The following is a 17,170-nucleotide window of genomic DNA, read 5'->3' on the forward strand; positions in this document are numbered from 1 at the left end:
CTAGTAGCACAGGAGTAGGAGTTGTTCTGGCACAAAATGGCCTGCCCTTGGCTTTATCCCCAAGGCACCAGGGACTCAGCATAGATGACAAAGAGCTGCTAGATGTACTTATGGCAATAGATAAGTGGAGATACTACTTGGAAGGAGAACAATGTATAATCAAAATTGATCACAAGTCTTTAAGTTTCTTCTACAACAAAGACTACACACCCACCTTCAAAGGAAAGGCATGGCCAAATTAATGGGGCTTAATTATGTGATTTAATTCAGTAAAGGAAGGGAGAACGTGGTGGTAGACGCTTTGTCCAGATGCCATGAAGAGGGTTCTAGTGCAGCCATTACTGCATGTGTACCTGATTGGTACCAAAAGGTCCCAGCCAGCTATGAAAAGGGAGAATGGACGAAAGAGCTCTTGGAACAATTGAGTATAGATGATATTAGCAAGCCAATATATACCATACTCAATGGATTGTTGAGATATCAAGGGCAATTAGTGATCGGGTACTGTTTGGTTCCAAGGAGAAAAATCTTCCAAACCTTGCACAGATCACACATCGAAGGACACTCAAGTATTAGGAAGGTGAAGCAAGTGTTCTATTGGCCTAATTTGAAAAGATCAGTGATGGAATATGTCCTCAATTGTGACACATGCAAGAGATGCAAGCATGAGTCAGTGGCACAACTAGGCCTCCTACAGCCCCTTGGCATCCCGGATCAGTCATGGGCCAATATCCCTATAGACTTTCTACAAAGATTACCCAGGTCTAGAGGGAAAGGACTATATCCTAGTGGTGGTGGACCAACTTACCAAATTCAGCCACTTCTTGAACTTATCCTGCCCTTTTACTGCCCAAGAAGTAGCCAAGCTCTTTCTAGACAATGTGGTTAAACTGCATGGGGTCCCTCAAACAGTTGTCTCCAATAGAGACAAGGTGTTCACTAATTTATTTTGGCAAGAGCTACTAAGGTCCTTGGGCTCCAAGCTTCACATGTCTACAGCATATCACCTAGGGACGGATGGCCAATCTAAACAGGTTAATCAGTGCTTGGAGACATACTTGAGGTGTTTTTGTTTCCTACAACCTAAAGGATAGCACAAGTGGTTGTCATTGGCCCAATGATGGTATAACTCCAGCCACCACAGCTTTATCAACATGACGCCATTTGAAGCCTTGTATGGTTACAAACCTATCCTACTATCGACTATTGGGGAACCTACTACAGTAGCAGTAGTGGATGCCTATTTACAACATAGGCAGCACACCCTGAAAACAAAATTAGCCAAGGCCCAAAATCGAATGAAGCAACTAGTAGACATGAAACAGTGTGAAAGGGTGTTTGAAGAAGGAGATGAAGTATATTTAAAGCTTAGCTATCCCCACCTAAAATCCTTCTCAAGGCAGCCGATCTCTAAGCTAAGTCCTAGGTTCTATGGCCCATATCCTATCATTGCAAGGATTGGACAAGTGGCCTACAAGTTGCAACTGCCTAAGGGAACAAACATTCACTCGGTGCTCCACATCTCCCTTCTCAAGAAATCAGTCGAGAACAATGTGGTCAGCTAAGCCCTCCCTTCTCACACCGGTGGAGAAGAACCAACAATCTCTCCAGTAGCCATTTTGGACAAAAGAGTAACCTACCAACAAAGGTCCCCCCTAACCAAAGTCCTACCACTCCCTACATCCTGACAATAATACCTAGGGGTACCTAGCTAAGCTTTTCAAGCAATTTCCCATCTTAGCCAATCTGCTTCACATTTCTTGAGGACAAGAAATAGTTTAAGGAGGGGGGGGGGACTTGTCATGTACTTAGACCGAAGCTATTGTAATAAAGGTGCTATTGTACAATGAGTTGTACCTAAGGTGTGCATCAGGAATTGTACACAGGAGTGGTAACTGTTTTTGGCGCCAACCCCCAAGCTGTGGACTAATTAGCATGGTCTCGACTCAGTTTGAAGGCATCGAAATACAATTTGAATTGCCTCATTTCCTCCTAAATTCCCCTCTTCTCTCTCCCTCTCTTTCTTGATCCTTCTCTCTTAATTCCCAAATCCCTCCCCCTCTTACTATAATTCCCGCCTAATTCTCCTCTAAATAGACGAGAATTCTCTAGTCAGATCTTGGATCTGACACGCACCTTATTAATACCAAGGTTCTCCTCAAATTTAGGTGGAATGTCCACGAACACTTCTTTCTCTAAATCTCCATTTAGAAAAGCTTTCTTTGCATCAAGTTGGTGTAAAGGCTAATTGGAATTTACTGCTAGAGAGAGAAGTACTTGAATTGAGTTTATCTTTGCAACTGGGGTGAAGGTCTTTTGATAGTCAAGACCATAAGTTTGGGTGAATCCCCTGGCAACAAGTCTTGTCTCGTACCTCTTTATGCTCCCATCTGCCTTATAGTTAACCGTGAAACCCATTTACAACCACAATTGTCTTGCCTCTCGATAACTCTACAATCTCCCAAGTCCCATTCTTTTCAAGAGCATTCATCTCTTCATTTATTGCTAACATCCAATTAGATCTTGGTATATGCAGGTTAGAAATATTCAAAAGGAATGCTTTGTGGTTATTGGACAATTTTTGATATGACAAGTATTTGACAGTAGGATGTGGTATAAGATCTTACTCCTTTTCTAATGGCAATGGGGACATCAAGATCAGATAGATTGAAGAAGGATTTAAAGGGGTAAGTTTAGAGTTACCCTAAGTGGAAGGAGGACCATCATCTGGAGCTTCTAACTATTTAGTTGTTGGAGGGATAATTGGATCTGTTGAACAAGATAGAAAAGAGAGAAAACCCTTTTTAAGAGTATAACATTGTGTGAGGTCTAGCCTCCTTCTATTGAAATTTATTGTAAGTTGTACTACAATTGATAGCTAATTACATCTAATCACATGCTAATTGACTGATAATTATATGCTAATTGACAATTAATCCAACACTCCCCCTTAAGCTAGAGCATATAGGTAATATGCACTAAGTTTGTTACAAATAAAATCAATACGAGAACCCCGAAGAGACTTAGTGAAGATGGTTGCCAGTTGATCGGCTAAATTGACAAAGCTAGTGGCAATATATTCAAATAAAATCTTTTCTCTGATGAAATGACAGTTAATTTCTATGTGTTTGGTCCTCTCATGAAAGATAAGATTTGTGGCTATATGCAAGGCAGCTTGATTATCGTAGATTAACTTCATTTGCATCACCTCGCCATATTTTAATTCTTGAAGCAATTGTTTCAACCATATAAGTTCACATGTTGCCAAGTTTATAGCACGGTATTCTGCTTTGACACTAGACCTAGCAACCACATCCTGCTTCTTACTCTTTCAAGATACCAAGTTGCCACCAATTAGAACCCAGTACTGCGAAGTGGAGTGTCTATCTGAGGGAGACCCTGCCTAATCAGCATCAGAATACCCAATCACCTAGGTATGACCCTTATCTTCATATAACAATCCCTGACCTGGTGTGCCTTTGATATTTCTGAGAACGCGAACAACAACATCCCAATAACTATCACATGGAGACTGTAAAAACTGACTAACCAATCTAATAGCAAAAGAGATATCTGGTTGAATGATAGTGAGGTAGTTTAGCTTTCCGACAAGTTTACGATATCTACCAAGGTCAGATAATAGCTCCCCCTGTCCTAGTAAGAGCTTGATATTCGGGTCCATGGGAGTATCAACCGGTCTATAGTCAAGCATGTCAGCCTCCTAAAGAATGTCTTAGGCATATTTTCTTTGTGAAATAACTATGCCGCTTTTGGACTGGGGCACTTTAATGCTAAGAAAATATTTCAGCTTACCCAAATCTTTAGTCTGAAAACAGTTGAAGAGATGTGTCTTTAGTTGAAGAATAGCATCTTGATCACTTCCAGTGATGACAATGTCATTCACATAAACCACTAGATAAATGCATCGACCATCTAATGAATGGCGATAAAAAATAGTGGTATGCCTCATTGCGAATCACACCAAATTCTTGGAGAATTGTACTAAACCATCCAAACCAAGCTCGCGGAGATTGTTTGAGTCCATAAAGAGAGCGGCGAAGTTTGCATACTAATCCAAACTCCCCCTGAGCAACAAAGTTAAGCGGTTGCTCTATATACCATAGAAAAGGTGTCACTGTAATCCAACCCGAAAATTTGAGAGTAGCCTTTGTCAACCAAGCGTGCCTTAAGGCGATCAACCTTCACAGTATAGACCAACAACAACCAACAACAAATTTACCATTAGGAAGAGAAACCAATTCCCAAATGCCATTAGAATGTAGAGCATCCATCTCATCAACCATGGCCTGGCTTCACCCTAGATCCGAAAGTGCCTCACTGGTAGTTTTAGGGATAGCAATAGAAGATAAAGTGGAGACAAAAGCATAATAGGGTGAAGTCAAGCGATGGTAGCTAAGGAAAGTGTATATGGGGTGAGGGTTGCAAGTAAAGCGTATACCTTTTCAAGTGGCAATGGGCTCAGGAGAAGGATCAACAACTGGCTCAGAAGAAACTGGCTGGTCCGAGGTAGGTGAGAATGTCAGAGCACAAGGTGAGTTAACAGGTTCTTCGTCAGTAGCCGTAAGAGGATGTGGACAGTGATGATAAACCTAAAGGGGACACTTAGGGATAGTAAGAGCAGTATCTGAGGAGGGAGAACAAAGGTAAGGAATAAGAAGAACCTCAAAAACAAGGCGACTCTTGTCAGGAGAGGAAAGAAAGAGATGAGATGTCTCAAAAAAGGTAACATTAGCATAGATGAAATAACGTTGCTTATCAAGAGAGTAATATCGATAGCCTTTCTGAAATCAAGAGTAACCAAGGAAAATGCACTTGATAGCCTTGGCAAAAAGTTTAGGACAGACAAAGGTCGTATCATGAACAAAACAAGTGCAACCAAAAACACGAAATGGAAATAGATAAAGACTCTGAGCAAGGAAAAGGATGGAGTGAGGGACCTCATGTTGTAAGACAGATGAAGGCATCCAATTAATGAGGTAACATGCAATGAGAACAGCATCAGCCCAAAAATGGAAAAGAGCATGACTGTGCAGTAAAATAGTGCAAGTAGTTTCAATCAAATGACGATTTTTGCACTCAGTAAGTCCATTCTGCTAGGGTGTATAGGCACAGGAGGATTGATGTAAAATACCTTGAGGAGCCATGAAAGTAGTGAAAGAAGCTGAAAAATATTCTCTAGCATTGTCACTATGGAAGGCACAGATAGAAACATTAAATTGAGTTTGAATTTTAGCACATAAGTCCTTAAAGATATTAAATAACTCTGAACAGTTTTTCAATAAGAACACCCAAGTACACCGAAAGTAATCGTTGATAAAAGTGACAAAATACCTAAAACCTAGAACAGAGGGAACGTGATAAGGAGCCCAAACATCACTATGGACAAGTTCAAAAGGGATGTAGCCCGATTATTGACACGCTTTGGAAACAAGATACGAGATTATTTTCCAAGTTGACACGACTCACAATTTAAAGTGGAAACGGTAGAAAGACGCAGGACCATCTTTTGTAATTTAGATAAACTCGGATGTCCCCAATGATTATGAAGAAGAATAGGAGACTCAGTAGAAATGCAAGTCGGTGAAGAGGGCCTGTCAAGATAATAAAGTCCCCACAACTCACGCTCGATGTCGATCATCTATTCGGTACCCCAATCCTGCACAACAACAGAATCAACAAAAAATGTTATGGAACAATTAAGAGCACTTGTCAATTTACTAACAGAAGCAAGATTAAAGGGGTTTTTGGGGACATATAAAACATAATTTAAGGGTAACGAAAGGAGCAATCGTGCTTGACCAATGCCCGTAGCTGATGTTTTGGAACCATTGGCAAGGGTAACTATTGGCAAACAGGAAGAAGTACAGAGACAGGAAAAAAGACTTTGGTTACCAGAGTGATGATCAATTGCACCAGAATCGAGAACCCATGGTCCAGGAATGGTAGACCAAGTAACACAAGCAATAGAACCAGTGTGCACCACAAAAGTAGTGGAGGACGGCACAGCCTGTTTAGAAGCTTGATGCTGAAGGTAGTCCTCATAATCATTTCCAGTCAAAACAAGAGATAGAGAAGAATGATTCTCGAAAGATTTTGTTGGGAAACTGGTAGCAACAGAGTGAGCCACATTAGCAGCACGTGGCAGTCGACCATGCAGTTTGTGGCACCATTCTCAAAGATGGCCCCACTTATGACAGTAATTGCATTTAGGGTGGTTACCTCGTTGTGAGTTATTGTCTCGGTTGTTCCCTTGCTCTCCTCTACCAAAAGTTTGTGATGCCAAGACGGAGGAATCAACCTAAGAGCCATCAATGAGTGAAGATGAGGAAGAAACCCAAAGAAGTCTAGCAAAGGCATCTTCTAGCGTTGGATAATATTTGATCCTAGACCAGAGCAAGGTTAGATTGAATGGCAGTCAATCCCAAAACCATAAAGAACTTATCTCGATGCTGCAACTATTCTTCTACAATATTACCAACTGGTAACAGAAAGTTGAACTCTTCCTTCAAAGATTCTAGGTAGCCAAAAAATTCAAACATATCCATATCCTGTTGCTTCGAATGAACAATGGTGGAAACAATAGAGTAGAGACGTTAGATATCATTGATGTAAAGAGAATTGACCTTTTTCCATACCTGAACACAAGTCTTGTATGCCTTGTAAATGATATATGGTTTTGGATCAATGGTCTACCATAACATATTACAAAGAATAGCATCGATCTTCTTCCACGTTGCTCTCTCAGCATCGGAAATTTCATTGGCTTTCTTATTCAAGTGTTCTTCCATTCCTTGACCCATGAACCATAACTCAACAAAGGCAGCCCAAGACATGTAATTGGTACTTCTAACTAGTTTTTTAGAGGTAATGACACTTGAGGAAGAAAAAGGCAAAGAAAAACCTACAAATTTAGATTTGAAAGTGACTGAAGATGCTGGAATCTCCATATTTTTGATGGAAGGTAGCTCTAAAAAATAGATCTGAGGCAAAACAGGGCTAAATGAGATGCCAGAGGGTTATTGGAGTGCCAAAAAAAGGCACGGCGACAGAGCGGCAAAGGCTCGCTAGAGCTCTAGTGACGGTGAATGGTGATGAAACCACCGGGATCAAAACGGACTGAGAGAGACAAGTCCAACAATGGTGATGGTGTTGCGATAGGAGCACCGGAGAGAGAGATTGGAGCAAAAAAAATTGTTCGGCGAACAATTCTGACGAAGGTGCATGGTTGTGGCTCAGGTGGCGAGGCTCTGGGGTTAGTCCGATTTGAGGCCAGCAGACACAATGGCAGCAGTGGCTCAGGTGACTGATGGTCAGAGATGCCAATGGCGGAAGGTTGACAGTTTCAGATTTGGCGATCTTCGACTTCTCAGGTGTTCGATGGTGACAAACGACGCGATAGGCGGCGGTGACCCAAACGGTGGCAACGATGGCGGTGGCTGGAACTAGGGTTTGGTTAACCTTGCTTTGATACCATGTTGAACAAGATAGAAAAGAGAACCATTTTTAAGAGTAGAACACTATGTGAGGTCTAGTCTCTTTCTATTGAAATTTGTAGTAAACTGTACAATAATTAAGGCTAAAATTAAGGCCTAATTGATAGCTAATTACATACTAATTACATCTAGTCACATTCTTATTGACTGCTAATTATATGCTAATTGACAGCTAATCCAACAGGATCAATGGCATTTTGATCCATTTGTAATAATTCTCCCCTGGTTCTAACTCTGTTATGCTTGGCACCTATGGACTAAACAGATCCTGTTCATTATTTTGAACACCAATTTCCATGGATTGTTTATCAAAGTGAATTGGGGTGTCAATCATGCTAGGTAGAGTGAATCGGATCATGAGCATTTTGATTCTCCATGAAAGACACATTTATGCTTATGTGAGTTTTCTTTGTCAAAGGATTAAAGCACTTGTACCTTTTTTTATTTGGAGTATATCCAACAAAAACACATTTTCCAGCCTTTGGATCCACTTTGGATTGAAAGATTTGTGGAATGTAAACAAAGAAAATGCAGCCAAAAACTTTGGAAGGTAACTCAAAATATAATCGGTACATGGGGAAATTGTTTTTAGAGAATTTAAAGGTGTCTTAAAGTTTAAGACAAGTTGGTAGTCTATTGATTAGATAGGAAGCAGTTAAAACAACATCTCCCTAAAAGTATTTTGGGACATTCATAAAAAACATAATACCCCTAGCAACCTCAAGTAAATGTCTATTTTTTATTTCGGCTATGCCATTTTGCTTGGGAGTGTCACGACATGTCGATTGATGTAAAATATCTTTTTCTTTCGAAAATTCTCCCAAACATTCATTGAAATAATCTATTTCATTATCAAACTGAAGAATATAAATTTTTGCTTTAAATTGGGCTTTGATCATGTTTAAAAAAACTTTGAAAAGTCTTTCCACTTTAGATTTCTTGTTAAGCAAGTAAAACCCAACATATTCTAGTATAATCATCTATAAAAGTTACAAACAATCTTTTGCAAGTAAAGTGGTAACTTTTGAGAATCCCCAAACGTCACTATGAATCAAATAAAATGGTTTTAAAGACTGTAAGGTTTTGAAACAAATTTAACACGATGATCTTTAGACAAATGACAACTTTCACATTGAAACATAGAATAATCCACTTCTTTAAATAATTTAGGAAACAAATATCTTAAATAAGGAAAACTAGGATGGCCTAACCTAAAATGTCATTGCATTATTTGATTAGAAACAGAAATTGAACTAGTACCACTCAATCCTTGAGCTTTTTTATTACCGAAGAAATTCTCATCAAAATAGTAAAGCCCGTTTATCATTCTAGCCGGTCGTCTTCCTCAAGTTCTGGTCCTAAAATGTGCAATAAGAATCAAAGAAAGTAATACAGTAGTTAAAATCTTTAGAGAGTTTATTGACATGCAAAAAATTACAAGCAAGTGTAGGAACATGAAATATTGATTTAAGATCAATACTTTCAGAAATTTTAATGAGATCTTTACTTGCAATAGATGTAAAATGACCATCTACTATTCTTATATTTTCACTACCAGAACAAGGAATATATGAATCGAATAGATTGGGCAAACTGGTCATATGGTTAGATGCCCTTGAATCAATGATCCATGGAGCAGATTTTAAGGAACTAAATAGGCTAAAGGATTTCTACCTAAATGGGCCAATGAACAATTAGGTGTACCGAGTGACAGATTAAACTTCAGCAATTTTAGGAGTTGATTGAACTACTCTTTGCTGAAAGGACTAGATTCAGCTTCAATTGACAGTAAGATGTGGTTGTTTCTGTCTCGGCTTTCAATTTGCTGGTTTTCCATGAATCAACTAGCAAGTTTCCAAAGTGTGGCGTTGTTTGTTGCAATGGTCACACTAAACATGGGGTTTCTCATCTGCCTTTCATTGATCAGGGATATTTCGTCTACCAGCATTAGCTTCAGCAGCAATCAGTGCAGAGTTCTCGATCTGACCACCCGTGCCACTGCTCTTCTTTCCGAGCATAACAAATCTTCAGCTTTCCTTGCGTCAGACCTCTGAAAAAGCTCCACTGATTGAAGGGAGAGCTCATCGAATCCAACATTGAGATTAGCAAGAAATTTGATTACCTGATTAGCATCAACAGTTTTCTAGTTATGTTTGCAGTCATCAAGATTCTTCCACTCATAATTGTTGAAGAGGTGCAGGTCTTGCTATATACGCTTCAGGGAGTTGAAATATTTGGTGACAGTGTCACTCCTTTTCCAAATTTCACTGAGCTTTAGATTGAGTTCGTATATTTGGGATTGATTACCCAAATCGGAGTACATTGCACTGACTTCGTCCTAAAGCTCCTTAGCCATAGCGAAGCACATGTAGTTTGGATTGATATCTTCCTCCATGGAGTTCACAAGCCTGGTCACATCACCATTGAATTTTTGACATCCTAGGTTTCACATGCTGGATCTGCACTATCTGAAGCCTTCGTCACACCCGTCAAATAGCCAATTTTTCCTCTTCCTCCGATGTACATATGAACTAATTGGGACCAGCCCATAAAATTGGCACCATTGAGTCAAATGTTGCTAATCTGCACAGGATGGGATTTGTTATTGAAGTGAACCTGAGGGATTCAAAATTGGGCGAGATCAGTTTGTGACTGAATTACTGGTGTGGATGTGGAGGAAACGTCTAACATGGTGGTGGTAGGGACTGATGATCTGTTGAATAGCATGTTGGCTAGACTTGACACAAGCATGCTTTAGCAGGCGTCCAAGGTTGGGTGATTATAGGAGTGATTGGGGGACAACATGACAATCGCTGCCTAGGTGTGGCAGTCGCTGCTAGTGTGGATGTGGTGGTGAACAAAAAAGGCATAAGGGCTGCCTAGGGTTAGACAAGAGTGAAGAATTTTTCCTTACTCTGATACCATAAAAGTCGGAAAAGATTGGGAGAAGAATCATTGTATTCCACAACACCTGAGAATGCACAACTCCTCTCTTCTTATAGAGGGAGGATACAACAAACAAAGAAACTAATTTACAAACTAGGAAACTTAATATACAAAGTATTCCTATTCTAAAAACAGGAAACAAATCAACATAAATCAAGGGATTGGTTCAGACCAATCAATCCCCACTAATCAAGGGATCAGTTTCCTTTCCATTTCCACAAGTTCATATAATTCTAATTGCATGAGTACTTCTATGTGTTTATAAATGGCATGACAGAGTGTGTGGTTAGAAGGAAAGAGTTTATCCCTAATCAAAGTTCTATTGGAGTGGGCATAAGTATTTGTTACCTAATATATATTGGACTCTGAATCCAGTTCATAATCAAGTCTAGATACAAGATAACAAATATCTCATTGCATTTGGTATATAATCAAATGTTGTCATCTCCCACTCATACACATGGAACAAAACAAATATCTCAACTCAATTTGTATACAAAGGAAATGAGATGTGTGATTTAGATGATAGAGAGAGAAGTGTACTAATATGAAGCAACCACCTAATGACATAGTACAACCTACATACAATAAGGGTAACATATATCATCTATGCTTCAAATAATGTGTCACATCAACTAAATGCTTTCAAACCCTGAAGAGACTAATTCTAACCGACAATTGATTATCATTATGTACTTTTTAGCTCATGATTATCATAAAAAGAATAATTGCTCAGGAAATGAGCTACAAAATTCAAATAACGTGGTCTTAGATAATCTTCCCAAGAATTTAGATTGATTTGTCTATTACTTGATCACTTTCCTAGACATGGTTAACATAGCCATTTAACTTTAGGCGTTGGATAACATGCCTAATAAGTGAAATTGAGCCTCAACATCATAAGATGACTCTAGGTTAGAAGGCATAAGGTGTTAAGGTCTCACACTGTGACAAAGTGGGTCAAGACCTTCAATTAAGGGCTGGGCAATTGATAGAATTCCGAGAAGAATTCCAAAAGAAAGATGGAAATCTTAGGAAGAAAGAGAATGAGAGAGGGAAAGAGAAAAGAATGAGAGAGATGGAGAAGAATTGAAACGAATGAGAGAGAAAAAGGATTCTGATTATTCTCAATGATGCCTTCTCCTTCTACAACAGCCTTCTTTAAAGGCGCTTCTTTCAGTTAAGGCTAACCACCAGCCAAGGTTAGTTTAGGCTGTTCTAACTATCTAACCAATAGCTTGTTATTAACAGTTACAGTAGTTTCCCTTATTACAATTCTATCCCTAGGGTCGTAAAAATTCCCCTCCCCTTAAGAAAATTCTTGTCCCTAATAATTTACCTAAGAATTTATAGCAACGACTATGTTCAACCAATCCCTGCTTGCATTGCGTCTTGTCTTCTTCTCTTCTTCTTACTATTTTGCTTTTCCCTTTTGAGTAGTAGACATGTAGCAGCGTTCGCCTCTGGTTGTCTCTTTGTTGCATCAGCCTTTCCTTCAAGCTGTATAGAATATAGTTGTAATTCTTCTTTGTTGATCACCTTACACTCACCTATTTCCTCGTGGGAAATATCTCCTTCTTCTAATCGTTCCTCTTCTTCCTCACCCTCCATTCTCATTAGTACACTTACTCTATCATCTAAATCACCCTCCATTCTCATTAGTACACTTCTCTCTCCATCATGAGATGCTACCCACATCCGTAACCGTCGACTCATCCTTCGTGAAATTGTGCCTAGGAGCCGTCAAAGATTAGTGGCTCTGATACCAAATTATCAAGCCCTTCAATTAAGGGCTAAGCAATTGACAGAATTCCGAGAAGAATTCCGAAAGAAAGATGAAAATCTTAGGAAGAAAGAGAGATAGAGAAGAATTGAGACGAATGAGAGAAAAAGGATTCTGATTATTCTCAATGATGCCTTCTCCTTCTACAATAGCCTTCTTTGAAGGCACTTTTTTCAGTTAAAGCTAACTATCAGCCAAGATTGGTTTAGACTGTTCTAACTATCTAACCAATAGCTTGTTACAAACGATTATAGTAGTTTCCCTTATTACAATTCTATCCTCAGGGTCATAACATCATCATGTCACTCCCCTAAGGCAGTTGACAAGTGCATGTTGCATGTATTCATGCCATGATGGAGCTCTCACTAATTAGGAAATGTTACTCTCAAGGTCACATGAATGTTGGTCCAATCACCACAAAGGTACCATCTCGAGTAACTCAACGCATGAGCACTCATATTCAGCTACATGTAGGCTTGGTATTGGTTTGAGATGGAATCCATACCTGACTTTCTCGAAAGAAGTCTCATCTTAGATGAACTAAGGCCACATATACATGTTGAACACCCCTCCTATGTTAAGGAACTTGCACCAACCATCACACAGATGGTGTTCTTGGTCTCATCTTGCACACCACACAAGTGCAAGGGCGATTATCTGTGTGAGAGGATTGATCAGAACTTGGTGGCATACCAAAGAAAACACATGCCACAATCATGATATATTTCAAGTTTAATAACAACATTAAAGAAAGAGCTATATAAATCATAAATAGATAATAAATATCATTAGTATTCAACAGTAAATGTCTTAACATGTGATCATATATAAACTTGAAAGTACATTGTCTCATACGTCTAACATATGTTTAAAAAATAGTCCTACTAAGTGGCTTAGAATTGGATCAACCACTATTTCAATAGTAGGAATTTGCCTCAAGATCACAACACCTTCCACTATCCTGAAGGAAAAACGATAGCTATTACCTTGAGGAGTGAAATACAAGAATCCAAGCAAAAGTGTCTCTTGTTTGACAACCAGAACAGTTTATCACAAACGGATGTTGCATTCTTGTTTTCCAATGGCTATTAGTTGCAATGGTAACGGGATTGAATATGACTAGATAGAGATGGCAAGAGATTTAGAATTCATGTAACCAACCCTGCGTGGGATCAAGGCTTGTGTTATTGTATTAGAACATTCATTTAGGTTGATAGCTGATAGCAAAAATATAGTGTTGTTTGATGTGGCTTAAGGTAAAGCCTAAGCATATGGATGTTTTTAAGTAGTTTGCTTATGAAGCCTATTAGCATTCATGTTTTGGCTAGTTATCACAGGGCCTTGAGCAGTCAAAGATTGGATAGCTTGTAGTGTGTTTGGTACAAAAATATCAAAAACTGCTTATTAACGAGCTTTTGGCTTCTCAAGAAGGCGAAAGTTCCTTTTAAAGTGCTAGCCCAAAAAATGGGCTGAGGTTTTCACCTAAAAAAGCTCCTTATAGCTGTGCAACCAAACACTTGGGCTTTTTAATGGGCTTCCAGCAGTAGAAGTCAAGTAAAAAGCTCATAACAAACAAGCCTATGGTAATGCTGGATATAATCCATCAAGTACATCTATTTTTCTGTTGTCTCCTTTGGCTATACTTGTTTAGTGTACTGTTCTCTATATGGTTGGAACTAGATAATGGAGTTGAAAACTTTTATCTTTCAGGTTATTGAATGCTTTAGTGGGCGGTTACCTGGATATATAGGGAATGGTAATGACAAGTTCTCTTTCAGTCATGTTGATGATGTGGTAGAGGGCCATATTGCAGCTTTGAACAAAGGGAAACCAGGTGAAAGATATCTTCTTACAGGAGAAAATGCATCATTCATGGATGTTTTTGATATAGCTGCAGCCATTACCAAGACAAAGAAACCATGGATCCACATCCCCTTATCTATCATTGAGATATATGGATGGATATCAGTTCTATTCTCTAGGATAACTGGAAAGCTTCCACTCATCAGCCCTCCGGTAATCTCTCTCAATCCTGAAGTTTATAATAGTCTTGAATTTTTGTTTGGGGTACTAGTCTCTACTGAAGCTGTTTTATTATGGATAATTTAGGGGAACTGCTCATGAAAAGATTTGAATCCTTTTTAAATCTCAAATTTTGATGGTATGGTCTGAGTATATAGAAATGCAAGAATTTGTCTAAGGTTTTGTGTTTGCCTGGAAGTGTGTCATGAAATCTTCTGTTTTGCCTTTAGTTGATGATGTTACTGCATATTTGGATCCTTGGGAAATCTCAGCTTTCAGATTCTGTTCAGAAGTTAATCTTTCCTTTTCATGTGTCAACACAAAGAATATGGATGGGGTTTAGGAAGTATAATTTCCACTATCATTATATCCCGCTGAGCTTCTTTTTAGTTTTAGCCTTTTCTTTTAGGATATTGTTTGTTTGTTTACTTTTGGTGATTGTCAATGATGGGTTTAAACCACCCTCTTAGAACTTGACATCTCCTTATTTATTTTTCAATTTTTTTTTTCCTCTCAGTCTGTGTGTGTTCTTAGACATCAATGGGCTTACTCTTGCGAAAAGGCCAAGAGAGAGTTGGACTATAACCCTAGATGTTTGAAAGAAGGTCTGGAAGAGATACTCCCCTGGTTGAAGAGCTCGGGCTTGATAAAATACTAGGAGGGATGCTTTTGATGCTGTGTACTCTGAGAGTGGCAGCTATGATTGATTGCCTCTATTTCCCGTATGATATCAATGAAAAACTTCTTGTATTTGCTCTTATGATATGAGTGAAAAATTTGTTGTATTCTCTTCAATCTCTATGATATGATTGTATTTCGAATCTGTATTTTCTCATTAAGTTGATTACATTGGAAATGAGCACAAGGTGGAATTGATATGTTCTTCCTTTTTGGTTGGGAACTCTCTATCTAGTGTTATATGTAGGCTGTCATATTGACGCAGTATGGGAGAAAGAACCAGCAAAAACAAGTGCAAAATTTGGTTGAAACTCTGTGACATCAATTCAATTCTGGAATGGAGATCTTAAAATTAAGTTTTAAGAAAATCTTAAAGTTGAAATAGAATAAAAAATAGCTGCCTACAAAGTCTCTGTTAAAAGATTACATATACTAAGTTACAACTATAATAAATCCTGATCCTTAATCACACAGGAATCCCAGTGGATGACAATGAATCTGTTTTTTTTTTTTTTTCCTTTTAAAGTCACATGCTAGTCACTTCTACTTATTAAAACTTATAAATAAAAAAAATATTTAAAACATAATATCTTAAATACTAAGTGTAATTAAATAAATAAAAATAAAATAAAAGCAATAAGAACAAAAAAATTTCTCTTGCGTCAATCACTCCGGGTTGAAAAGAAACTCAGCTGTAACAAGAATGCTTTGTTGTATTGATCCTATATGATGCGATCAATTTTCTGCAATTTTTCCTATATTCCTGATAGATTAGTGATAAGATCATATTTATACATATTTTTATACTCTTAAAAGTCCTAATTTCCATGCATCTTTTTTTAAATTTTGCTTGATATTGCACTTGAAGATTTAAATTTGATGTTGTAGGGGTAAATTGGGGAAGATTTGTGTATTTGGAGATGAGGCATCATAAAACTTGGATTTGTATTGGAAATTCCAAATTTGGACAAGATTTGATATTTTGGAGTTGACTTTCTACTATGATATCAAAACGACTTGATTATTGCAGCAAATTAAAGCTAATAGATAGAGTTACAATTCATACGTTCATGGTTAGTCTAGTTCAGTTCACATCTAAAAGAAAAACTTAGCACAAGAGGGTGGTTCGCGAGCTGGTAACGGGATGGTGGGAAACCTTAATCCACCAACAATATGGACTTCTTGGACTTTGAATCGAACAAAGATATTGATTTAAGACAAATAGTTTTATGTATAAAAAGAAGAAAGAAAAGAAAAGGGAGGGGGAGAGGGAAGATGGTAGCAATTTGGACACTGGCAGCTAGGGTTTTCATTGTGGAAGACGGTGACAACAACGACAGTTATTAAGGCAACTAGCCTTAACAATTGGGGTTCCTAGTTAGCCTATAAAAAATAGAAGTTTTAGTTGAGTATAAAAAAATTATGTATGGATTGTAATTGATCCCTTAAAAGTTAATCTCTTTAATGGATGGCTAATAAGTCTTGTGATTGCTTCTTGCTTTTCTTTAGTCTCAATTATGTCATATTGCATATTTTTATTTTAGGTCACGAAATTTGAATTTACATCTTCAAGCATAAATGTTTTCCATGAAACAAAGATTTCTACAGTCACGTCACAAAATTATTTCATTGGCAATCTTTTACTTTATAATTGTATTTGTTTGAAGTATCAATCGTTCAAAATCAAGCTTTATGCATAAATTCCATAAATGACAAAAAAAATTTATAAACCCAATTCACCCGACACTCTTACATGTTTTTTCAACTAAAATAAAAAATGAGATTACTACCTTTGCTCAATTTGATAATGAGTCGTGGAAAAGATTTTAAGGATTTTCTTAAGAAATGTCCTCATCATGGCTTACCAATTTGGCTTCAAGTTTAAACTTTCTATGTGTTCAATTAGGTCATCCTAGTGTTGAATGTCAAGTAGGTAATCCATTTTCTTTGTCTTCTAATGAACATAATAATTTTGTTTCTTAAAATGATAGGTCAAATTTTAATCATTACTCTAATACTAAGAATATGGGATGGAGAAGTCATTTTAACTTTTTATGGAGTAATAATCATGATAGAGGACCACCGGGCTTTCAACAACAAAACCAACAAGAAAAGAAGCCAAGCTTGAAGGATTTGATAACTAAGTTTATTGTATAGGTGTCAAAAGGGCCGGCCCGGCCCGGTCCGGCCCGAGTCGGCCCACGGGCTTTTTAAACGGGCCGGGCCG

The 17,170-nt window shown here is 38.1% G+C and overlaps 1 protein-coding gene and 1 pseudogene across 1 annotated transcript in view; one reads left to right on the forward strand and one right to left on the reverse strand.

Moving 5' to 3' along the window:
• The window catches only part of LOC127807463 (uncharacterized), a 55,294-nt gene extending 40,128 nt beyond the window's left edge, over nucleotides 1–15,166 (forward strand). The window contains exons 4-5 of the mRNA XM_052345328.1: nucleotides 13,954–14,259; nucleotides 14,783–15,166. Coding sequence (XP_052201288.1) covers nucleotides 13,954–14,259; nucleotides 14,783–14,923 — 447 coding nt within the window. The 3' untranslated portion in view covers nucleotides 14,924–15,166. The remainder of the gene's footprint in view (nucleotides 1–13,953; nucleotides 14,260–14,782) is intronic.
• Nucleotides 15,167–16,710: 1,544 nt separating this feature from the next.
• On the reverse strand, nucleotides 16,711–16,806 carry LOC127809040 (small nucleolar RNA R71; annotated as a pseudogene).
• Between the last annotated feature and the right edge of the window lie 364 nt (nucleotides 16,807–17,170).

The sequence above is a fragment of the Diospyros lotus genome, chromosome 8 (assembly GCF_014633365.1).
Source record: "Diospyros lotus cultivar Yz01 chromosome 8, ASM1463336v1, whole genome shotgun sequence".
Classification (NCBI taxonomy): domain Eukaryota; kingdom Viridiplantae; phylum Streptophyta; class Magnoliopsida; order Ericales; family Ebenaceae; genus Diospyros; species Diospyros lotus.